Source organism: Stegastes partitus, unplaced genomic scaffold (genome assembly GCF_000690725.1).
Source record: "Stegastes partitus isolate 25-593 unplaced genomic scaffold, Stegastes_partitus-1.0.2 Scaffold4, whole genome shotgun sequence".
NCBI lineage: Eukaryota > Metazoa > Chordata > Actinopteri > Pomacentridae > Stegastes > Stegastes partitus.
The window spans coordinates 373,952-398,289 of record NW_007577735.1 but is presented as its reverse complement, the minus strand read 5'-3'; the positions used below and the strand labels follow the sequence as shown (position 1 = coordinate 398,289).

Below are 24,338 nucleotides of genomic sequence, written 5' to 3'. Positions count from 1 at the left end.
CTGTGGCATAAAAATTGTGGCCAGGGCGACAAGTTAAAAAAAAAAGTTTACTGTGTGATTTTTTTCTGAGCTGGTGATGTCATCACACATACACACCCATTGTAAAGGCTGAAAAGGGGTGAAAAAGTTGTCAAAGCTTGAGAGGAGTCAAAACTTGAGAGGTTGTCACGAAGAAACGGTTGAAGATATGGAAAAAGTAGAAACACTTTGAAATAGGGTACGGACGCGTCAACATTTTAAAGTTCAAATGGAGTCTCTAGGTGAAATTATGCCTGAGCAGTGGAGGTATGAAAAGTAGTGTAATTTGTGTGGTTTTCACGTCCGTCCGATTCATTTCCAATGGGAGATTTTTGCTACGTTTTCGCGAATTGCATCGTGAAAAATGCGTTTTTTGTAAATCTGTATGTAAGCACACGATTCCCGATCGAGCCGCACGTTTTGATGTATAATTTGTTTGGGTGCTCTCAAATCTGTGGGAGGAGTAGCCGACCGAAATTTTGTACGGAAGAGTAGAAATAAGAAGATGCGCACCAGGATAACAATAGTGACCTCGTGCTCAGCCCGTGGCACTAATTAAACAGAACACCTGTGCTAATTTAAACACAACCAAATCAGTTTCACTGTAGTGCTCAAGAACATCTGAGACAAAATACAGTGGACATGTTTACAATAAGCAAGTGGAACAATGTTTGAAGAATGATCAGAATGCTGTAGTGAGAATATCTTAAAAACTTAACTGCTAATCTGCACTGACTGATCATGGTAATCGGATCTGGACTTATCAAGTCTTTCTGCAGTTCCTCACAGCTGGGATCAGTCTCTGGCATCCTGGGTTTGTTGTGTTGTACTTGTTTAGGTCCAACTCATCCAGAACCTCCTCTGACATCTACAGCATATAGACCAGAGCTAAGCAGTGGATCTCAGAGAGTTCCTTCTCTGATCTGTTTTCTGACTGCAGGAACTCCTGGATCTCCTGATGCACTGAGAGGTCCTTCATCTCCACCAGACAGTGAAAGATGTTGATGCTTCTGTCTGGAGAGGTGTTTGTGTTCATCTCTTCATCTCTTCAGATTCTTAATGGCTCTCTGGATGATTTCTGGACTGTTCTCTGTTTGCCCCACCAGGCCTCCTAAGAGTCTTTGGTTGGACTCCAGAGAGAGGCCATGAAGGAACCAAACAAACAGGTCCAGGTGGCCGTTTCTACTTCTGAGGGATTTGTCCATGACTCCATTCAAGAACACCTACAGAGTTGAGTTACTACTGTAGTTACTGTTTTCCAGGAGCTTATACACTACCCCAGTTTTGCTGCTGGAACATGTAGACTGCAGCCAGCAACTCCTGAACGCTGAGATGAACAAAGCAATAGACTGGTTTCTGGAAGATCACACATTCTCTTTTGAAGATCTCTGTACAAACTCCTGAGTACAACGAGGCCTCTGTGACATCTAGACCACACTGCTTCAGGTCCTCTTGGTAGAACATGATGTTTCCTTTCGGCAAGTGTTCATAGACTAGCCTCCCCAGCTTCAGAAGAACTTCCCTGTCAGCCTTCATTAGCTCCTGTGGACTTGTCTCATGTCCCTCATGGTACTAATGCTTCTTCCTCTGTGTCTGAACCAGCAGGAAGTGTGAGTACATGTCAGTCAAGGTCTTGAGCAGCTCTCCTCTCTGATCAGTAGTCAACATGTGCTCCTGAACTGCAGCAGTGATCCAGCAAAACACCTGGAGTCGACACATGATGTGGAGGCTCCTGGATGTCTTGATGTGGGAGATGATTCTAATGGACATCTCTTCATCACTGAATCTCCTCCTGAAGTACTCCTCCTTCTGGCTATAAACTATGCTGCTCATGTGTGATCAAGTTCAGCTCTCTGAACGAAAGTAGCACCACCACATTGACATCTTGGATTTCTGAGCCCTCTGCCCAGTCCAGAGTGAACTTCTGCACTGAGAAGGTTTTTCCAACACCAGCAACACCGTTTGTCAGGACAACTCTGATAGACTTCTGCTGCTCATCTAAAGCTATAAAGATGTTGTGGCACTTGATTAGAGTGTCACAGAAGGACTTGTTGGAGGTTGTCTCAAGCTGCCTCTGCTCATGTTGGGTATCAATCTCTTCACACTGTCCCTCTGTGATCGAAAGCTCAGTGTAGATCCTGTTGAGGAGGGTTCCACCTCCGAGTTCATCAGGTTCTTCAGTCACACATTCACACCTGTCCTTCAGACTCCATTTATGTTCCTGTAAAACCTCTTGCAGGTCTGCTGGAAGATCACAAACACAAGGACACTAAACAAACAGAAAAGACTTGTAACACAACTGATCACCACATGAAGCCCTTAAATGAATATTGTGTTTCCTTACTAACACTGACAAATCCAAATGTTATTGCTCAAACACTTTCTACAGTTGATCTCTACGTGTCAAACTTAATTAAAATTGGCATGCAAAGCGTGAAAACACTTTCAGATCCCAATCTATCAAGGTTAGCTCCCTCCAACCTGAACTCTCTCATTCAGGTCTACACTCCCTCCCGCTCACTACGCTCGACCAACAAAAGCCGCCTGACACAAGCACCACAACAGGGCCCGAGGTCGATAGCCAGACTACTCTCCTCTGTGGTTTCCCGGGGGTGGAATGAGTTACCAAACTCTGTTCTATCTGCTGATTCCCTCTCAGTCTTTAAGAAAAGACGAAAGACCCAACTCTTCACTGAACACCTTTGCATTTGACAGACTGAAAACAAACAAACAAAAAAACAACAACAAAAGTTCTATTACCTCCCACACAGCCTGCTAGTGACATCAATGCCCTAGCACACTTGAACTTGTTGTATGGCACTTATCCAGATAGTTTTCTCCTGACTAGCTCCTTGCTTGTGTTGTATCTGCTCTCAGATGTCTGTCGCTTTGGATCAAAGTCTCTGCAAAATGAAATTGTAGAATTGTAGGTTAACCAGAACACCGTCGCCTACGTTTGTGTCTGGCGCTCTCCTGCACCATCCATCCATCCATTTTCTATTCACCGCTTAATCCTCATTAGGGTCGCGGGGGGGCGGAGTCTATCCCAGCTGACTCAGGGTGAAGGCAGGTTACCCTGGACAGGTCGCCAGTCCATCGCAGGGCCACACTTAGAGACAGACAACCAAGCACACTCACATTCACACCTACGGACAATTTAGAATCACCAATTAACCTCAACATGTTTTTGGACTGTGTGGGAGGAAGCCGGAGAACCCGGAGAGAACCCACGCTGCACGGGGAGAACATGCAAACTCCACGCAGAAAGATTCCGGTGCCCCCACCGGGACGCGAACCGGCAATCTCCTTGCTGCGAGGCAACAGTGCTACCAACTGCGCCACCTTGCAGCCCTCTCCTGCACCAATGGCCCTTTATTTACTGAAATCTTTAACTAATTGCCAGATTTAAAACATGTAAAGTGAAACTATTTTCTGTTAATTTTGCAAGAAAAATAAACTATCAGCAGTCAGCAGTAATACACTCCTGTGCCTTAAGAGTCACAAAGAACAGTTGTTACAGGCAGCGACGTCAGCTGCAGGACCTCAACAGACTAAATGAGGTTTAAAGGTTTGTAGTTGTTTTCTTACTTTGTGTTTGGGGGTTCAAGTTCATTCCTAAAATTCAGAGTTTTCCTTTAGACCAGTCACTGTTCACAGACAGGCAGCTGGATGCTGGAAAACTCTGCCTCAGACACTTCAAGCTGATAAATATGCTTCTTCTTTCCACAGTCTGAAGGCAAAACATTGACTCACACACTGACATTCAAATAAGAAAATGATGTGTTAACACTCACCCTGCCTCAACCTTCAACTTCTGTCCTTCTGCTCCGTCTACTCAAAATGGGATCTGAGCTGACTGGCTGAACACCTTTGCTTTTGTTTCTCTTTCTCTCTCTCACTCTCATTTTTAACACAGCAGTGATCCTGCAAACAAAAATAAACTCACTGCTGTGATTCCTGATCCAATCATGATCCGACCAGGACTGTCTTTCTGCTAACAAAAAAGGGCAGTATTCATTTTACTAGAGTATTGCTGAAGTGTTAGAACTCAAATAAAAAGATTCTTACACTGGGTATATGACTGACATGTCACTGAGGCTAGGGATCATACACCTCAAAGGGTGACTGAGAAACAAAGAGAAATCCATGTTTGATTAGTGAACTAAATCTCTGCAGAGCAATGATCAAAACTACCCAGGACGTCATCTGTAATGCAGTGTGACATGCAGAGCTGTTCACGCTCTTTATGGGCCTAAAGTTCACCTGTCTCCATCAGAAGCATCGGCTGTGTGGCCACACGGTCCACTTTGTCTCTGAGTAAGGTGAAGATCTTACACAATGCATACAGCGAAACCCAACAAATCCAGAGTTTCTTTTTTGAGCAGCCTTTTCCAACAAAAACTTTCCTTCACCAGGTGGAAACTTCTGGTAGAACCAGGCCCAGGGAAGGCAAACATCTACCTCGACCTGTTGGGATGATGGCGAGGAAGAGAGAGAACTGGATAGCAGATAGAAAACAAACAACCATGCTTAAGGGAAAAACAAGCACAGGTCAGTAAGTGCAGATCAGAAACAAAGTTAGTCACATGCAATGCTGGAATACAGATCAATGGAGAAAAAAAGAGGACAGTAGAGGAGAACCAAATACTGTTTTTGTCGAGGAAACCTATGTTAAAGTCATCTGACTCTCTTAAAGGCTTTATACAATAGTTTAAATGAAGTTTTCAGTTAGTACAGGTTTATTTCTGACATTATGCTGGTTTATCAGTAGAACAGTGGGAGGTAATGGATGAAGTGAATATTTCTACATTATTCAGTTGTTGATCATAAACTTACCAAAGTGCTTTTATGGCTTTACAATTCACTCAGCATCTGCTAAACTAAACACTTCCTGTATTGTAAATGGACAAAGCCTCTTTTATTTTGAGCATTAAAGTGAACATCAGGGAACTAAATTCAGTCCACAGCAGCTTTGCATGTTTCTGTGTGATAATTGCTGCTGCACTTTGTTGTAAATGAAGAGGAAAGAAGAAGAAGGGGGTTATGGGTAACTGTGGAGTCTCATTCAGATAAAGTTCAGGCATGAAATGAACAGTCACAGCTGCACACAGACACACAAACACTGGTTTAGTACTAAGATGAAGGAAGAGGGAGCTCCAATAAGTGTTTAATGTCATTCTTTAAACAACAGCGCCTCCTGCTGTCCACAACAACACAATGAAGCAGAAACGCTGAGGCACCACCAGCTGTGGAGGCTGAACTGAACTTTCACCTGCCTTAAAATAAAAACAAAAAACAAACAAACAAAAAAGCACCCTCACTTTAATGATTTCATTTGTAATAGGATGCAATGTGTGGTTTTACAAAGTCGTTTGTGCTCAGTTGTTCTGGTTCTGGTTAAGAGCCTGCAGTTCCAGCTGTTTCACCGGTTTATTTGGAGTAAAGAGAAATTTACAGTCAGGAAACAAAAATGAAGGTAAGCTTAAATATGATGGTTAAGACTCTAGAATATTCTTAATTATGCAAATTTAGCCAACTAATTAAACATTTGGATTAAATCCCTTCAGTACTAGTATTGATTTTAATTGTTAAATGAGTTAACTGCTAATATCATTAACTAGTAAAACCACACAAAATATGAATTTACGAGTTAACTATTTAAAAAAGACCAAAACTGTAAATAACACCCACATCTAAAATCTGTATTTTTACAAATAGTAATGTGTTCACTTTCAATGTGTAAATAGAAAATTACAATGTTTTACTGAATTTAAATCTGCTTAAAAAAATGTCATTATTTTACAGATATTTGTCATTGTTTTAACTGTTTTTGCAGTTTTTGAACGTTACGGTAAATCAACATTTTTAAGTATTGTTTCTGAAACACTTGATGCAAGATTTTCAGCATTTGTTTGCTTTTATGGTGCAGTCATATCATAAACACCAGTGACCCAATTCCATTGACAGCCCTACGTGTCAATGCCACAACACTGCACCCACCATGTATGACACATGATGAGATGCTTTGAATCATGAGCTCTTCCTTTCCTTCCAGACTCTTCTATTCATTCTGGTGCAAATTGATCTTGGTTGTATCTGTCCAAAGAATCTTGTTTCAGAGCTATGCAGGCTTTAAAAAAAAAAAAAGTTTTCTAGCGAGTCTAACCTGTTCGCTGGTGTTATCAAGAGGTTGGTTTGCACCTTGAGGTAAACCCTCATGAAGGCCGATTGTTGGCTTTGACTATGATACACCCACGTCCTCGAAAGTGTTCTAAATTTAGATGTTGTCATGTTATCTCTTTAATTTGTCATGACATAAAGAGGAAACAGGCCCCACCTGGACATAAAACTGCTCATCAGACGATTGTTTATTTACTTTTGAGTGAGGAAAAATGTAAAAACGGCTCCTGAATGTTTAATGCAATGTTTTTTTGTTAAATCTTTCAATTAAAGCTAAAAGTCTGAACTTCAATTGCATCTTGATCGCTTCTTTCAGATTCACTGTGGCTTCAAAAAAAAAAAAGAAAAGAAAAAAAAATAGAGAAGAAGTATGAAAACGAATTAAAAATGTAAAAACTAAAAAAGTTATAGTATGTAGACCCACTACTTTATATAATACCTGAGGGCACTTGGAACAATGTTGTAAATGTTGATTCCAGCATTCTTTAAGCTTTTTCAAATGAGTAATAAAAGGCATTATTATTATTATTCATGGCATTGTATTTTTTCATCTTGCACAAAAGACATTACTGAGTTTTTTCTACTTCTAGCCATGCCTATGCTGTTTCCATAGAGGTGCAGGATTTTATATTAAAGTTTAAAAAATAAATAAATATAAAAATGCAGCCAAAGTGAGAAAACACATGACATAAGCTGCTGGAGGGAGAGATAATAAACACTAAACTAAATTTGTCAGTCTGCCCCAGGGTAGCTGTGGCTACAATTGTAGTTTACCACCGCCGGAATGAATTTGTGTGAATGAATAATTGACAGTGTAAAGCATCTTTGAGTGCTTAGAAAAGCGAAATACAAATCTGATCTATTATTATTATCATTATTATTATTATTATTATTATTATGAACACTTGAATGATAAATCCACAGGTGGAACTAACACCATGAAACACAGTCGTAGTAACTTTTGTAATGTCATATTCTTTCTGGATCTGGGCTCTCAGTTTGGCTGAATAATTAAAATATTAATAAAATTAGGAAGATGTTGCAAAAGATAAAAGCTGCATATTTAAGGGTTCCCTGGATGTTTCAGGGCCCCGCAGCATCTGCCCTACTTTCCCTGTGGATTATTCAGGCATGACACCCCAGCTGGCAGACAGTCCCACTCTCACAGAGCAAGTCACATGTTTGACAGTAGCTGAAAGGTAAGACACAGATACATGGACAAGTTTTGAGTCTGGGTTGATTTTCTCACCCAGTTTTGTGTACATAATAAGGAGTAGTAAATCAAGGGACCCTTATTTGTAATAATGTGAGATTAAATTGTAGGAAATACAACATGTAAAATCAGCTGAAATACTGCTTACATAACTGTAGCATGCACACTTTTCCAAATCCTAAACTAGCACTTCCTCTGTGAGAGAGAGATGATACACAGTTCATGAAACTGTCTCTTTCGCTCTATGATGCTTTTGGACCAATAGTGGTGGTGAAAAATGGAAAAGGGAAAATCACTTCACACAGTGAAATGTTTTTACATCTGGCCTGGTGAGATTACTGGCACAACTTTTATAGAAAAGTGATCAGGATGTTCATCCAGACATGATCCAACACGTTCTGTTGGTGTCAAACTAATGGCGCTGACTGTGTATTATAGGTTTAGACTGTGGGGAGACTTCCCATGATGCACTGAGCACCTCTCCCCAAGTGTTTATTCTATTTTTATGTGTTGTTTGTCTGTTTCTCTCTGCTATCATGTTCTCTCTCCCATTTACCCTCAACTCAACCAGTCAAGGCAGATGTCCACCCTCCCTGCACTTGGTTCTGCTGGAGGCTTTTTTTTTTGTCCTTTCTGGCAAATGGGACTTTTGTTTTCTCCTTTCCACTGTTGCCAACTACTTGCTCATCATTGGATTTCTTGGATTTCTCTGTATAAAATTAGAAATGTCTTTATAATGTATGTTATTAATGGGTACTATATAAATAAAAATAAATTGATCTAAATTAAAATCCTCACTGGCTTGTAAAGCTGTCTAGTTGTAGGGGGCTTCAGGATAGAACTCTTCAGCTTTTATTTTACAACGCCATGTTTAGAACAAACACAAAAAACAGACATTTAAAAGTTATTTCAATCAGTGAAAACAAATGGTTTGGTTATGATGTAGGGTAAACAGAATTTAAGATAATGCAGAGACATACGCTAAGCTAAGCTAAGCTAAGCTAATGGGCTGCTCCTGGTTGTAGCCTTGAAATTTAAGGACAACCCGGAAGTGGGAGCCTATTTCACCCTTTTTGTTTACGTCTATATAATCAACACTTCTTGGTCTGCAGCAACACCAGCGTCGGTCCACAGTAATATCCCAGCTTATGTGGCTGTACAAGCAAATCATAGCTCTCTTTGGCGCTCGAGCTGCACACCTTTGATTCAGCATCCTACTTGCCACCGGTGCACGCGCACGTCGGGTCGCCACGGGGTGCTGTGGGCGGAGTCTGCGCAGTGCTGCAGCTGTCCGCGGCTGAGTGGTGGGAGCCAGAGAGGGTCCGGGGACGTGCGAGATGCGGCCATAGTCACGCTACACAGTCTCCGATTATAACCTGCTGGGATCGTCAGTTTTGCAGCGCACCGGAGCCGACTGAAAGGTGAGTCCGCTGCTGCATCCCCCACCGCGTCCTTTTCCTTTACACTCCGGCCTCTGCCCTTGAAAATTACCGCTCACGATCCATCCCTGTGCTTGCATCAAGAACAGGCCGGGAAGCAAACCAACATGGATGCTGTGCGCTATAGCAGAGCTGCTGCTGCTGCTGATGGTGATGATGATGCTTGCACGGAGATTATGCTCCCAGCATCGTATTGCCAGAGTCTAATCCTTCCTATAGACCTTTTACGGCTGGATGCGATTCGTGGCGAAGCAAAATTTCACAGAACCGATAGCGTTTGGTGAAAATGTTGAAATGAGCTGCAGAGGGCTTCAAATAGACCAGAGGCTTTTCATTTGTGTCGAGATGACACCCATTTGGAGGCAGCTATGTTCTTAAGAGTGGCTTCACCTTTCTTCACTTGCAGCATCATTTTGATAAATCCTGCTCTGTTGCAGCTTCTTTGTCTGTCTGCTGATTTACTTGAAGCAGCACAGCATCAGTGGTCCTGCCAAGATGTCACAGTTTCACTGTAATCAATGAGGAGAATTTATTTCACTGGTGCAACTGCACTGAAAATCTGTACAAATAATTAGATAATTGCCAGAAAATGCATGAAATCCAGCATTTTTGCCCTGCAGAGCTGATTCTTTCCAGGTTACATGTACAGGACAGTTGTATTTGATGTAGACAGCAGTGGGCCAGCTGATGCCTGCAGCAGAGCACTCAGTCACACAGGCCTCACTTTAGATGGAGGCCTTTTGAACATGTATGTCATGATTAACATGCAGCCCAGGCAGTGCATTTATCTCCCTGTTTCTGTGTCCAGCCTGTGGACGTGAGGCATCATGGCTGAGCAGCAGAGGCAGCGCTCTCTGTCCACCGCTGGTGAGTCTCTCTACCATGTGTTGGGAGTTGAGAAGTTGGCCACGTCGGATGATATTAAAAGATCCTACAGGTGAGGCTTCCCTCAGAGGTTCAGTCACCTCCACTATCAGTGTGGTCCTGTGTCCGATTGTCATCTTCTGCCTTCGTCCACGCAGGAAACTGGCGTTAAAGTTCCACCCTGACAAGAATCCTGACAATCCAGAGGCTGCAGATAAGTTCAAGGAGATAAACAACGCCCATGCCATTCTGAACGACCCCACAAAGCGTAATATTTACGATAAATATGGCTCTCTGGGACTGTATGTGGCTGAGCAGTTTGGAGAGGAGAATGTTAACACTTACTTTGTCCTTTCAAGCTGGTGGGCAAAGGTAAGGCAGGAGAAAATCTGGACCCGTCTCTGTTTGCTCCGTTATCTCTAGCTGCACCTCTTTTATTTTTGCTCCCTCCTGTCAACGTGTTTCCCTGCAGGCTCTGTTTGTATTCTGCGGCCTGGCCACCGGCTGCTACTTCTGTTGCTGCCTGTGCTGCTGCTGTAACTGCTGCTGTGGAAGATGTAAACCACGGCCTCGGGAGGGCCAGGACCAGGACTTTTACGTGTCCCCCGAGGACCTGGAGGCTCAGCTGCAATCTGATGAGAGAGGTGAGGCTGAGTAAGTTGAGTCGCGCACTTTCTTTTAAGGGTTACTGCCTGGATGAGCACTTGGAAAATACCATGTCTGTTTGTCAAACAGAGGCGGGTGGTGACCCAATAGTTCTGCAGCCGTCAGCAACAGAGACAACCCAGCTAACATCGGATGGGCACCACTCCTACCACACTGACACCGGCTTCAACTAACCCCCCCTCCCCCACGCTCCCGTCAATCCTGGCCTGCGGTCCTGCCTGCTTCCCTGCTCCACCTCAGTCAGATGAACGAAAGGGGCGATCCATCTTTCCACTCCAGAAAGAGAAGAGCCATGCGGAGGAGAGGGACTAGTAAGCATGGCCCATGAAAGGAACTAATGAAGTCACATCCCTTCCACCCGTCCCCGATTGGTCCGCTACGCAATCCCCACCCCCCCAGTACGAGAAGAAAAGAGAAACAGCTAAAGTGTTTCCCTTTTATTACTTCTTTTGTATTTCTTAGCCTTTAACCACACAGGTCGCCTACCCTCCTTCCCCATTCCCACATTTTGCATCATGGTGTAGCATGCACTGTTAAAGAAAACATCCAGATTTTCTTTCATCTTTTTCCAACATTTTTACTTTGCAAGACTCATAATGTATGTGCAGTATGTTCAGATGAGCACAGCTCACCAGGAGGGGAAGGAGGAAGTAAAGTTTACGAGATATTTTACGCTAAAGAAACAGAGAGCCGTGGCTCAGGGAGGTTGGAGACGTGTGTTTGTTGGCTTTAGGCGGTCGGTGCCATCGGTAAACCTGCAAGAACTGAGTTGTCACACATTTACACGTCTGATTTGCGATCAATGCTCTCTGAGTTGAAAAAGCCACCTGCCGTCGTCAGACCTACAGTACGTCTTTGGCACCGTGTTTGTTTGTCTTTAGTGTGCTCCCCTGAGTGTTTTTTAATGTGTATCCAGAGGTTGTGAAGGCACAGAGCTTTATTTGCTGACACTTTTGTCATAAATGCCTGCCGACGTAACATTTCTTCTTTAGTTATTTATGAGTATTGGCTCAGCTTCCCTCTAGAAAGCTCATCATGGCAGGACAGAGACGACTTCCCCGGTCTTTCCTGCTGCACTGAACAGGTTATGATTAATTTCAAGTCAACTTTTACATGAAATCTTGCATTAAAAAATCAAATATGATATAATTTAACCCCTATCAGTCAGATCAGGTACATTTCATGATTGTTTTGTCACACCAGCAGCTAAAAATTGACACTTGATGCATAATTTAGAGGGAATCTCATACGAAACAATGACATTTAAAATCTGTCGTCTTCATTAGTGGTGGAGATTTTGTCTTTTTTCCTTGTTTGGTGAAGCATCTACACTATTGGACTCATGTAGAGTTGCAGCTGCCTTTCTCTTTCTTTTCCCTAAAATATGATGATAATACCAACAGCATCACAATCCATCAAGGCCGAGAGATATTTATTTAATCGTGTTTGGGTTTTTTTGTGCAACGTGAAGCCAAGGAGCTGCAGGTAATCCAGCTGGCTCTGATCAGGGCTGCTAAAAGGCAGAACTAACAGATCTCTATCTGCCCCAGCCCTGCCTCAGAGGGTTACATGTTTTCAACCCTTGAATATATTAAGTAAAACTTGCTACAATCTTCAGAGTTAATGAGAAGAATTAAATCTGAACTGCGGAATATCCACGCAGAGGATTATTGTTTTCATCATGTTTTTTAGTCCCTGTGTTTCGAACTGAAGTCTGATGGCTGATATTTTGTCCAATGCTGTGATCGTTTATCATTGTCAACTTTTTTTGAATCCGTGTAATCCGAGTTAAGAAACTCGTCGGGCATATCATGTGTGAGCCAGTACAGGCAGCTCTGAGTTAAAGAGATTTTTCATACTACTGAATTTGCATATATTGCCACACATTTTTGCCATAAATTGCCATGAACATTTTTGCCACTTTGTCAGTTTCATAACTGCTAATAATGTGTTTCAATGGTTTACAATTGGTGAGCCCCCGTTGCCCACCCTCTGCTATTAACGGTATGGATGTTGACCTCTGTGGCCCTTGTATGATGTTTCCTGTAACCCTTGATGATACATAGATGTTCCTGTCATGGCTTTTTCATTGAGATACTGAAAAATGCTACTGTAAATGTTCTAAGTTGAATGCACTGTGTGTTTAAAAAAAAATTATAATGGATCAATGATCAGGAAATGACTACATAAAAAGACAACATAGTATATAGTGTAACTATAGTGAAATGGTTATATGATGCGTTTTTGGAATTTTATTTATTTCATACTTTGTCATGTTTCAAATGATGATTGACTATAATTTTAACTGGTATGGTGTTGTAATGTAGCCATTAAATTTTTGCAAGGAATGGTTTAATGGTTAAGGTCGCTTGTACATACACTGGCCCATATAAAGTATAAACCTTAACGTTTCTGTTGTAGCATGGTAATTTGTGTGTCTGGAAGAAAACAAGTGGATCATTGATCTGATTTGCTGTTGTTGAATAAATGTTCCTCAACATTTTGACTTGTGTCCTTAACAAACTGCGTTACAGAGAGATATTGTAACGACATGAAGGTTTTCTTTTCCCTCCTCACCCCGAGTTTCTATAGTTTCAAGACGGGTTTTAGCTCAGTCACTCTTTACTTAAAGTACCAATAATACACCGTAAAAATACTCAATTACATGTTAAATGTTGAAAAATATTAAGTAAAAAATAAAGGTACAAGAAAAATGGATGCTTTGATTGCTGCATGGTAAATTACTGACAGAAAATCAAGATATTATTGTTGCTGTTATAAGTATTTTTAAAAGAATTGTAACTTGGTTAAAATAATGGGGATTTTTATTTTATTTTATGTTTTTGTTGATTTTGATTGATTGATTGAGCCCAAACTCATGTTGCTCATTTAGCCCAACCAACAGTACAAACCTTCAAACTAATAAAAATGCTGAAAAATTCTTGAAATAATTACAAAGACAAGCAGCAAATCCAGTTGAGAAGCTGAAACCATGAAAAATCTGTTACCTTAACATACAAAATGACTGATAGTTTCAGAGGTACGTCAGTATAGTGTTGGGTAGTTAAATTGAGAACAAAGCTTCATATGTTGGAAGCATTTCATACCTTTTCTGTGCAAACTATAATTAAAGTTGTCAGATGAAAGTAATGCAGTAAAGAATTGCTGAATTTTCCTCTGAAATGTTGTGGAAAAGAAGTAGAAACTTAGGACAATACATGTAATCTAGAGTTACCATCTAATTGCTGTAAAATTTCGTTCTACTTCTGCAGTGACACAGTTATCACAAATACACGAACAAATTTGATAAAATACATGCATACTGGTGGTAATAAGCCCGAAGCATACACACTTCTCCATCAATGCTCCACTATTGATTAACTGTAATTTACTGACTCACTTTGCATATTTCTCTTACTCACGTTACCTTTGTACATGTGATTTCACCTTGACTGTAAAAAAGGATGTAAGTTTACGACTTCAGTTCATTTTCCTGAGTTATGTTCAACTATAATATGGGATGTAGTTGGAATATCAGTTCTAACTCGGCCCAACTAATCAATTAAGTCAGAGTCCTTGTGGCATCATAGATTTCTTAGTTTACTTAACAATGTATGAGTAGTGCTTGCAAAAATGCACAGGAGAGAAGGATTTATTATATGTACTTCAGCTGTTTCCTTGTAGGACTTTCAGAGTTGATACCAGAGTGACACCAACTAATGACTCAATTATTGACTGTTAATAATTTAACTGAAATGAAAAAGATGCATCTCGTTTGCTGTGTTTAAGCGACCCGAGGAGGTGATCGTTCAGAACCGGGGGAATAGAGGAGCAATAATATTCAAATGTTCAAATCCAAATTGCTAAATGAGTAGTTCTGTGAATGTAATTTCAGTTGTGCTGTGTTTGAATTTCGATATTTGTTTATGGACAAGGTCATTTTTTAGTGTTTGTGTGGCCGTTGTGAGGGGTTTAGCTCACAACGGGCCACCATGACAGAGACTTCTGTAACATTTAATGACCTCTTGCCAGCACTCACATGCAAAGGGTCAGATCAGCTTAATATAAATTGTATGACCAGATTACATAGTTTGCATTATTTAAAAAACAAAACAAAAAAATCCCCCCTCCCAATTTTTTTTTAAAGTAAGTTAAATTATTTGTACAAAAAAAAAAAAGAGAGAGAAGTTAGTCAGTGACACACATAGTTAAACCAACTCTCATCATCTATTTTGACCATTTAAAACTGGAAATTAGTTCAACAAGGCTTAGTTTGAGCAATTTCTACTTTTATGTTTTTACAGCTTTCAGTTATCAGTAGAAGTTTGTTGGTTTATACTCCTCACTTGGTGTAATCTTTGCCATGATTTAAGTCTGTACAACTTGAAATGTTTTGATATTATTATTTAAAAAATAGTTTGGTTAAACCCATAGTATAAAGTAGAATATTTTCTCAGCTTCACGTTTGTTGTTGTTTGTTACTTATTCTAAGTTTAAGGAGTTCAGGTATGTGTGCAAACAATGGAAATTTGTTAGCTGGCTTAATTCAAGATTTTAAGGCGCCAGGTCACAGATTATATTAGATTGCACACTTGTTCATTTTTAGTGTTGTGCTTCTGAACATTTGCATTTTTACACTAAAAAGTTTGCTAAAGTAAGCTTTAGCATCAAATATGTTTGGTATCAAACATAGTCATTATACAGAGTTGGACACTTCAAAATAATATGTATTATATTACTGGAATACACTATATGGCATAAACATTAATAATACATAATAATTTATTTGTTGATTATGTTGTGTGTTAATAGTTATGGAAGCTGTTATATTAACATACGTAGGTCTGCCACAGAGGAATATGAGGTTACATTTAAATACCAATATTACAGCCATGTAATCATGAATAACAAGTATCTGTCAAAATGTGACACTTTTTCTAATTAAAAATATTAAATGTGTTTATTACACAGAGTAATTGAAAAAATAATTCAATACTTTTATTGTTGAATGTAACTGATAAGATTACATTTTAAAGTACGCGTTTCGACTTTTGAATCCTCATCCTAAACTTTCAAAACCGCATTTTGTTGTTTATCTCAGTGTCACTTGGTTGATTAGTGAGTTTGATAAAGGGGAGGTGCAGCCCTCTGCAGCATGATGGCATGTTTCACCAGCAGATGGAGACAACTCATCTTCATTTTACCAACTCATCCTGTTATGTAACCTTTAAATGAACATTTACACACAATAAAGAAGTCAAATTTGATCTAATTCAGGCAGGACTACCACATAGAACTACCCATCTATAGTATGGTAAGTTGTTTTTTTTTTTGTTTTTTTTCATGTAACCCTTTAGCTGTTTAAAATCTGGAGTAGTTGCTAAAGCTGTGTTTTTTAATTGCATCAGATAATTACCATCTAAATTACATGACAATAGTACACATAAAACACTTTGAAATTATCTTTCTTCTGCTCAAGACTCCCACCAAATGAAGACATCACACTGCGTCCATCCAGTCTTTTATTTCTTTTATTTGACTGCAGGTTCTGGGCCAATCTTGCATTGTTCAGCAATTTTATCCAGTTGTTTCCATGCTGACGTTTCATCCAGACAGTAGTGATGTGCAGATCGATACTGAAATATCGATACTTCCGATACTGGATCTTTATGCTCTAAAATCGATTCCTAAATCAAAAATATCGATACTTTAGTCATTTGAGGTAATGTAAATCACTACCAGGAGCACAGTGGAAAGTAACTAAACTATTGAGATCTTGACTAAAAACCCTTTTGAATTTAGTGTTTTTATGAGAAGCCTTATAACAGCGTAATTTTGTGTATTTTTATGTTACAAATTATATAAATACAATTGAATTTCCCTTCTGGGATGAATAAAGTATTTTTCATTTCATTTCATTTCAAAAGCAGGCATTCTTACTTTTGTTTAGTATTTTAATTTTAATTTAACATGAAAACAAATAAACAAAACACTGCAAACAAACCCACAGAACAGAAACAGAACAAAACTCAGTTCAAACACCAAACAGTATGTCCTTAGTACAAGTTTGCATTCAAAAAAATTAAATGTCTCAGCTTGTCTGATGCAGTTTCTCCTCTCGGTTAGTATCTGCCCAGTTTTTGAGAAGACTCTCTCAGAGGGAACAGATGTTGTCTCCCCTCCATCACCTTCACCAGGTGGGGGAAAACTGAGGCCTTGGCCTGCCACCAGCTCAGTGGCTCTTCTGCTCTTTGGATGAGGGGCTCCTCAAGATAGCATCGCATCTCCATTATAACATCAGCTGAGCCACTAAATCCTCACATGTGATTGGCCACAAGGCTGCCATGCTGCTAATCAAAACAAAGTTCTGCCATGAGCTGAGCTGAGCCACTGAGCAGCGAAAAAAAAAAAAAAAGTTAGGAGCCAGCTCTCACTCGATGGGAGTTGGCTCTTCTGATTCACAGTAAATAGTAAAGTAAAGCGCATGATACATCACTAGTTGACACAATAGCAGAGTGTAAATGGAGTCATGTGTGGAGTTATATCAGCTCCACAAACAGCCAAGACGCACTTTGTGATGTTAAGTAAGTACATCTGCAACAAGGTTGACCAAATCTTAACTGCTTTCGTTTTATGAGAAGGAACCTGTCACATCAAGCTGCAAAACTGTATGCAATGATTTCTTTTCTTTTTTTAAAAAATCATCTGTCATATTGCATCACATCATGGTCACAAGGTTCTTCAACTACTTTAAAACCTATAATCTCAATACACAAGCAGGCAATAAAACTCATGGACCGGAAAGCAAAACTGTTAAATAAATATTTTCAAATGCAGGTATTGACAAACTTCTGCAATTATTGTGGCATTTATTATGTATGTCCTCTGTGTTTTCTGTTGTTGTATTAGCTTGGCTATATTGTCAATGAGGCCACTACCTCAATATACTTTCAAGTTTAAAATAAATCAGTCAATCACTTGACTAATAAAAACACTGGCCAAACAGATTTGTTACTAACATACAAAAACAAACAGAGTGTCTAAATCTCTGAATAGAGCAGAAATCAGTGTAAATTTTTCTGGTTGATATATATCTATATAATACATACACAGTTGAAACCATACACTGTTTAAAAGACATAAAACCTTTTTTTTTTTCACTGACGTTAGATCAGACTAAACTTTTTCTGTTTAAGGTCAGGTAGAATCACCAACATTATTTCTGTTTGCTCAATGCCAGAATAATGAGATTTTTCTTTGAGATTTTTTTTTATTACTTTCTTAAAAGTCAGAAATCTACATACACTAAGATGACTATGCCTTCAAACTATTTGGGAAATGCCAGGTGATGATGTCATGGCTTTGGAAGCTTTTGATAGGTTCATTGACGACATTTGAGTTAACTGAAGACACACCTGTGGATGTATTTTAAGGCACACCTCAAACACACTGCTTCCTTTTGTGACAACATGTGAAAATCCAAAAGAAATCAGTCAAAATATCAGGAAGAGAATTGTGGACCTCCACAAGTCTGGTTCGTCCTTGGGTACCATTTCCAGGTGCCTGAAGGTTCAAACAATTATACACAAATATAAACACCATTGGAATGTCCAGCCATCATGCTGCTTAGGAAGGAGACGGGTTGTGTGTCCCAGAGATGAAGTGTTTTGATGTGAAATGTACATATCAAGCCCAGAACAAAAGCTAAAGGTTATGTGCATTTTTATACATCTTATGTAAACGACTGGTTTCAATATATATGTATTTACAGTGTATGATATACACAGTTTGATATAGTATTGACAGAATGAGTAGTGTGAATGGAGTAGTATAATAGGCTGTAAGTAATACCTTTACTAGATTTAAAAATAAAAATAAAAAAACAATATAAAAATGGATAAATGTAAAGATAAGAAACATTTATCTTTTGCAGAGTCTGGTTCCAGTCTTTAGTCACCAGTCACTTCTGCTGCACCACTCTGCTTTGTAAGATCCTGCTGAGTCCTACTGGGAAAAAAACAGTAGTTGGTGGATGTACCTCCAGCTGTATAGGGGCCAGATGTGGTCTGTGTGGGCCAGATGTGGCCTGTGGGGCCTCCTCGGCTCCGCCCCTGGTGCTCATCACTAGACTGTGTGCAGGCGAACCGGTGAAGCCGCTAATCTGAGAGTGTGTGAGCGGAGCTGACTGCATGGAGCCAGTTGGCAGCGACTACAACTAAACACTCACAGAGGAAAGTGGCAGCAATGAGCCGACAAGGTAGGACCAGCTCTTAGTGTCTCTATAGCATCCTGCTGGATATTCAGTTCAGTTTCAGCGGACAGCTGACGTGTTTGTGGTGGATTTATTTAAGTTAGCCACGTTAGCATCGTGTGCAACAGGTAACGTTAGCTGTTAGCTGGCTAGCTAGTTAGCAAGGAGAGAGTTCAGCACTGAGGAGAGCTCCGGTCACTTTACTCTGACATGAACATAATAAACCCACAACACGGACACTTAATATTGATATAAATACTGCATGGTTTAGATTATTTCGACTTTTTACCAATTTCTAAGTTTAAAAAGTATGCCATAGTTACATGTGTTAGCTACACACTTCATTAATCGGTTTGTCAATGGGAGGTTTTGGTCAGACTTCATATCCATGATATTCTCTAATTTGTTAGTTATTTGTATTTACACTGTAATCTGAGACTTTCCTGAGCATTAGTTGTATTTCAGTGTCTGCATATGTGTTGCTGAATTTGTGTTTTGTGCTATGTAATATGTGTTTTATGACCCAAATACTGTGATATGTGGCATTGGTTCGTGGTACATACTTGTTCCTGTCCATATGCACAGTCAATAGATTTTTTTAAAAAATTACCTTCTCTGCATACTTTTATTGTTGGGACTTCTTAATCCATGAATTTCTCTAAAAAAAATTAATTTCTAAGTTATATTTATTCACCCCTGTGCTGGGTCTCATCTGTGATAATCACATTCATTTTCCTATTTGTTGACTTTAAGATACAAATCTATCAGTTTAGCATTTCTTTTAATGTGTCTAATGTTTTCTCTTTGCTTTTCCTGAAGGTTTTAGCGGGACCACTTCATCCATTCATTTCTCTTCAAGGATAACAGAGAATGGATGTTCACCCACAGGTCTATCACTGGAGGATGAAGATAATCTTCGTTTTGAACTTTCAAAGGTAACGCAGCTCTTTTGGCCTGTTCAGCGTGTGGTACGAGAGCAGGTAGTGTAACTTCAGCTGCTTGCTGTTTTCGCTACTGAATTATTTGGTATGGGGTTTTTCTTTCCTTCCTTTCACATAGGTCGACGATGAAATTCAGACCTTGAGGCAGGTGCTTTTTGCTAAAGAGAAATATGCAGCAGACATCAGGAGGCAGCTGGGAATGAGTCCTCTCAGCAACATCAAACAGAACCTGTCAAAAGGCTGGCAAGAAGTCCAGACCTCAGCACCGTACGTATACTTAGCCTCACGAACATGCGACACATACTTTTAAATGCTTAAAAACTCTGGTCTAAAACACCCAGCCACTGTACTGGCAGAGCACTTATCACGCATTGTTTTAGTGTGACATGTTACATAAAAGCACACTAATGACTGTCATGGCCGCCCTCTTAAGTCAGCGTACTAATCTGTCGACCTGTGCACGCTCTGTCCTTTCAGATATCTCACAGCCTCTGCCACCCTGGACGACATCAGCCACTCCAACGTGTGAGTGTTGCGCATCATATCCTGAAAAAACATTTGCACTACATTTTACGTGGCAGGGATTTCCCACTTTTTTGTCCTCGACTCACATGTTAAAGAGGGATCTCTTCTGAGGAACAAGTAAAGAGATTTTCCAGGTCAAATTGGATCGGTGCCCCGTTAATAGCCTTACAGCCTGACTTAGCACTAGGAGCAGTAGTATTAACCAGCAACAGCAGGACCCGCCTGAAGTGAAACAGAGTGAGCAAGAGATCTCCCGCAGCCAGATGGACTGCAGCCATTGACGTATTTGAGCTTATTGTTAGCTACATCTCAGCGTATACCTTTGTGCCTCATCTGTTATGTAACATATGACAATACTGTGACCTTTCTTTAGACTCTGAATTGTACTCTTTATTTCTGCCTTTAGATACATGAGGACACGGGATGGTCTCTCTCATGCAGGCCATGTGACATCTGCTGCCCTGTCTGGTATGGGGGTGGCCCTCACCAGGAGACTGGCAGAGATGAGGTACACAAAAGCTCACCTTCCTCCTCCTGATTTTGAACAGACAAAGAGAAATGTCCATTTTCTAATTGTATTTGTTCAGTGTTGGCCCACTGATAAATCTAAAATGAACAGAAGACATTAGTTTGAGATTCTAGTTGTAATTCTCTATGATTCACCCGTATCTTAGTCACAAAACACCAGAGTCTGCTTGTGAAGAGTGAAAGAAGAATGAGAGTTAATAGTGCACAAGCTACAATCAAAGTGTTTGGAAAAGCTGTGTTTGGCTCATTTAGCCAGGCAGATGGACAGACAGGAGGCCAGCAGGGAGGCGCGACGAGTAGACAACATGTCATGATGGTTTGAAATGCAGACTGTGGTTACAGGTTAGCAAACACTATGAGAAAACGTCCACATGTCCAACTGAGACATGTCTTAATCACTGAGAAATAAGGGTTAGAGTTAAATAATATCACAAGCCAAGGTGAAAGTTGAATGTTACATAATTTAAAAACCACCTTTAGTTGCAATTAGTATAATTTTTTTTTTTTAATGAGAGAAAAAGTTATTTACATCTCATTTGTATCTACTTGGATCCACTATCTAATCTTTATATCTGAGATTTAGGACCCAGAAAACAAAGCAGCTAAATGGATTTCAGCCATCCAAGATTTTTTTTGCTGTAAATCTTGGTTTTCCTGTTTCAACATTTAATGATAATGTAATGAATGATAATAGCAATGATAACTTTATTTCTATATCACATTTCTAAGTCCAAAGGTGCTGCAGAAAGCCGACATTAAATAGAGGACAAATCTAAACACACAAAACTTCACATATATTAAAGAACAAAATAAAGTAACTTTGGTGAAAAGACGTAAAGAGGACCGATTTAGCAAATTCTAAAAGAATAAAATTAAACAGCCATAATAAGACTAATTAAGAGAAGACCTTATTTAAAAAATAAACTTTCCAGAACTGTTTTAAAAGTCAGATATCTTCCATACCATAAGACTTACAGCCAGTGTAATCAGTGAGGACAATAAATGTTCAGTGGTTGTTGTTTTTTTTTTTGTTTGTTTTTTTTACAATGTGTTGATACTAAATGACCACAGCATAGCAGAGGAGGGATTTTAGAAATATGCTCACATTAGACATATTTTACTGGCAATATCAAAACATAATTTAAGAAAACATAGAATTCTTACAAGTGATCTTACAACTTTTATACTGTGTCTTTAACAAATGCTAAAATGCAAATCACTTTAAGTATGAGGCTGGTGATAGCAGATCCCTTAAAATACCAGCAATGAATCCAATCCACTAACAGGCCATAGTGCCATAATACACATCAGAGATATCATTCATTACAGTGAACACGAGCTGTAGTTCATGTTGACTCTTTCCTTTATGTACTGCTTGTGGGCTTGATGCTCTGAGAGATGAACTGATGCATTTTGGGTTTAAGTCCTTTTATGGCATTTGTTTACAACAATAATTCCTGCCTTTTTATGGTGTAAGAAGTTCCTGTAAGAATCTTTGTAAGTGAATACTCCCCCTGTATTCTGCCTGTTGACTGACATCACGTTGTGTGGAGAAGAAGTATCTCATTCCTCAGGAGTAGTTTTTGGAATATTCCACCAACACCAGTAAAAATACAAGCAGCCTTTTGGAGATTCTGGCCTATATGTGGCCTTACATTTGAATGTGTCTTCTCTTGTGTTTTTGCTTAGCGAGTACACAACCATAATCCAATCACTGTAGTGCATCTGGACGTGAGCAGCAGTAGCTGTTAAGTCTGTTGTTGTTGTCCTTGTGGAAACAGAAGCTGGTGTGACGTTATCTGTGTGTCTGTTTTTATCTTCCTGCTGCAAACTCAACAGAGCTCTGCCTCTTCCAAGCCCACCACGGTAAGATCTGTAAGACTGAACTGAGCTCCATCACCTGTCTTAAGTGGATGTGTGGGCGACCTGAGTAGAAATGTAAAGTAGAATCTGCAGACTTTAGCACAGTTAGATGATCATACAGTTGATGTGAATGTATCATCTGCTGAAATTAAGCTGAATTAGTCAGTTAGTTGATTGACAGAAAATAAACCAAGTTTTTTAAATTGTTGGAAAATTGCAATTGGTATTTTTACTTTTTTCTCTTGTTTTTCAGTAAATGATAAATTCTTTCATTAAAAAAAAAAAGTAAGAAATTGATTGATAGGTAAAAAAATATATCCTCTTCATTTTTTTTAGTTTTGGAGAATCTTTCAAATGTACTTCTGTACCTGAAAGATTTTTGCTATATATTTTTTTTTAGATATTTGCTAAAAGAAACTTCTAAAAACTAAAAATGTTTTGTTTTTTAAAATTGTATTATGTTGTTCCAGTCCCACGATAGTTCAGAAAAGGATACCATAATTCAGAAAACTTAAAAGGTTTATCTCTCTGAGTGAGAGAGTAATTGGAAAACAGATATTTTATTGTGAACCCATTGCACAATACAAGAGCGTATTCAGCTATCCACGTGTGAAAAGTGCATTTCTGAGCACTGGTATTAAAAAGCCCTCATCTTAGATATATTAAACTTTGTGCAAATCAAAAGTATCTTTTAGACTTTTTCTGAATCTATGATTTTATTTGAAGGAGTGCTTGTCCCTTTTATTACTCAAACTTCTTCTCTCTGTCTCCTCCCCTGCACCTTCAGCCACACTATAAGTGTGCCGACCATGAGGTAAAACCCTACAGTTGTTTGTCTATTTAAACTCTACATCTCCTGCTGTATTTGTGCAGTAATTGTTCCTCATATCTCTCCCCAGACACTCCTCTACATTCAAGTCTTTTGAGGAAATGGTCGGCAATGTGAAAGTGAGTTTAGCAAACCAGCAGGCAGGTGAATTCAGCAGTGCACACAGTCCGATTACTGTACTGATCACTTGTTTCTGCTCTGAATCATGCAGGACAAAGTGAGCAGCAGTCTGACAAATAATGGAGACACCACTGGGTTTGAAAGAAGATCCTCACGGCACACCACATGAGATAAACCTGCTTGACGTCCCTCAGTGAATTATTTCTCCCTTGGCTGTGTGAATACTGCATGTCCACTGTTATTTCTGACTGTTAATAATTAATACAGAGTGACAAATAGAATGTACTATGTTGGTAATGTAAGCTTATTTTGACAGTACATATAAAAATAATATTTTAATATGTAATTCTCAGTATGTTTCATAAATGTATTTTATTTATTTTTAAATGTGAGAGCAGAAAATGTATCTTCTGAAGTCAGCTGTATTACCTAAAGTATTTTTGTAAATGCAGATTTTTCAATTAAAATCAATAGAACGGTGCACTGACTCTTGTCATGAATGGTGACTGTGTAGTTGTTCTTTCTCATTTTTCTGTTGTTATTTTTTAGAGATAATTTTTTGAAAAGGCCTTATTTCATATGAGCCTTTGGGTGGTGCTAGAGTTCCACACAGAAAACAGTTTTGCTCATGATGTGGACACTAGCTTGTAGTGTCCCTACTACTTTACTGAATCCACTTTTACTGTGATCAAAAGCTGAAATCCACAGAGGAAAATTTACTGAGATATCCCAGACTAGTGACTAATGAGATGCGCAGTTTAGTACAGAAACATTAGGAATACATTTATATTTCTAGCATTTTAACGTCAAGTCAAATCACTGTCGTTTATAGAACACATGTAACACATCAGAAGTTGTCCCAAAGTGTCACTCACATATTAAAGTTAGGAACCTACAATAT

General features: G+C 39.3%; 2 protein-coding genes and 1 long non-coding RNA gene across 3 annotated transcripts in view; 2 read left to right on the top strand and 1 right to left on the bottom strand.

The window, feature by feature from the left end:
• Nucleotides 1-9,677: 9,677 nt before the first annotated feature.
• dnajc5aa (DnaJ (Hsp40) homolog, subfamily C, member 5aa) lies at nucleotides 9,678-10,553 on the top strand. The gene is made up of 4 exons (XM_008277923.1): nucleotides 9,678-9,787; nucleotides 9,873-10,086; nucleotides 10,187-10,358; nucleotides 10,450-10,553. The coding sequence occupies exons 1-4, from the start codon at nucleotides 9,678-9,680 to the stop codon at nucleotides 10,551-10,553; spliced, it is 600 nt and encodes a 199-aa protein (XP_008276145.1).
• A 7,362-nt stretch (nucleotides 10,554-17,915) lies between these two features.
• The window catches only part of LOC103354542 (uncharacterized), a 23,399-nt gene continuing 16,976 nt past the window's right edge, over nucleotides 17,916-24,338 (bottom strand). Inside the window, exon 3 of the long non-coding RNA XR_520048.1 lies at nucleotides 17,916-18,084. This is a non-coding gene — a long non-coding RNA (uncharacterized LOC103354542). The remainder of the gene's footprint in view (nucleotides 18,085-24,338) is intronic.
• On the top strand, nucleotides 18,569-23,918 carry LOC103354525 (tumor protein D54-like). Its single transcript, XM_008277934.1, has 9 exons — nucleotides 18,569-18,637; nucleotides 19,451-19,566; nucleotides 19,691-19,839; nucleotides 20,050-20,097; nucleotides 20,504-20,605; nucleotides 22,465-22,491; nucleotides 23,276-23,302; nucleotides 23,388-23,436; nucleotides 23,529-23,918. Exons 1-9 carry the CDS (start codon nucleotides 18,625-18,627, stop codon nucleotides 23,604-23,606), a joined length of 609 nt encoding a protein of 202 aa, XP_008276156.1. The 5' UTR covers nucleotides 18,569-18,624; the 3' UTR covers nucleotides 23,607-23,918.

Excerpts from the sequence above, each read along its gene's own strand:
- LOC103354525 (XM_008277934.1), top strand. Across the intron at positions 22,492-23,275 it reads CCTCTTCCAAGCCCACCACG|CCACACTATAAGTGTGCCGA; the intron begins GTAAGATCTGTA and ends CTGCACCTTCAG. Across the intron at positions 23,437-23,528 it reads AAATGGTCGGCAATGTGAAA|GACAAAGTGAGCAGCAGTCT; the intron begins GTGAGTTTAGCA and ends TGAATCATGCAG.
- dnajc5aa (XM_008277923.1), top strand. The coding sequence starts at position 9,678 with ATGGCTGAGCAGCAGAGGCAGCGCTCTCTGTCCACCGCTGGTGAGTCT. Across the intron at positions 9,788-9,872 it reads GATATTAAAAGATCCTACAG|GAAACTGGCGTTAAAGTTCC; the intron begins GTGAGGCTTCCC and ends TCGTCCACGCAG. Across the intron at positions 10,359-10,449 it reads GCTGCAATCTGATGAGAGAG|AGGCGGGTGGTGACCCAATA; the intron begins GTGAGGCTGAGT and ends TTTGTCAAACAG.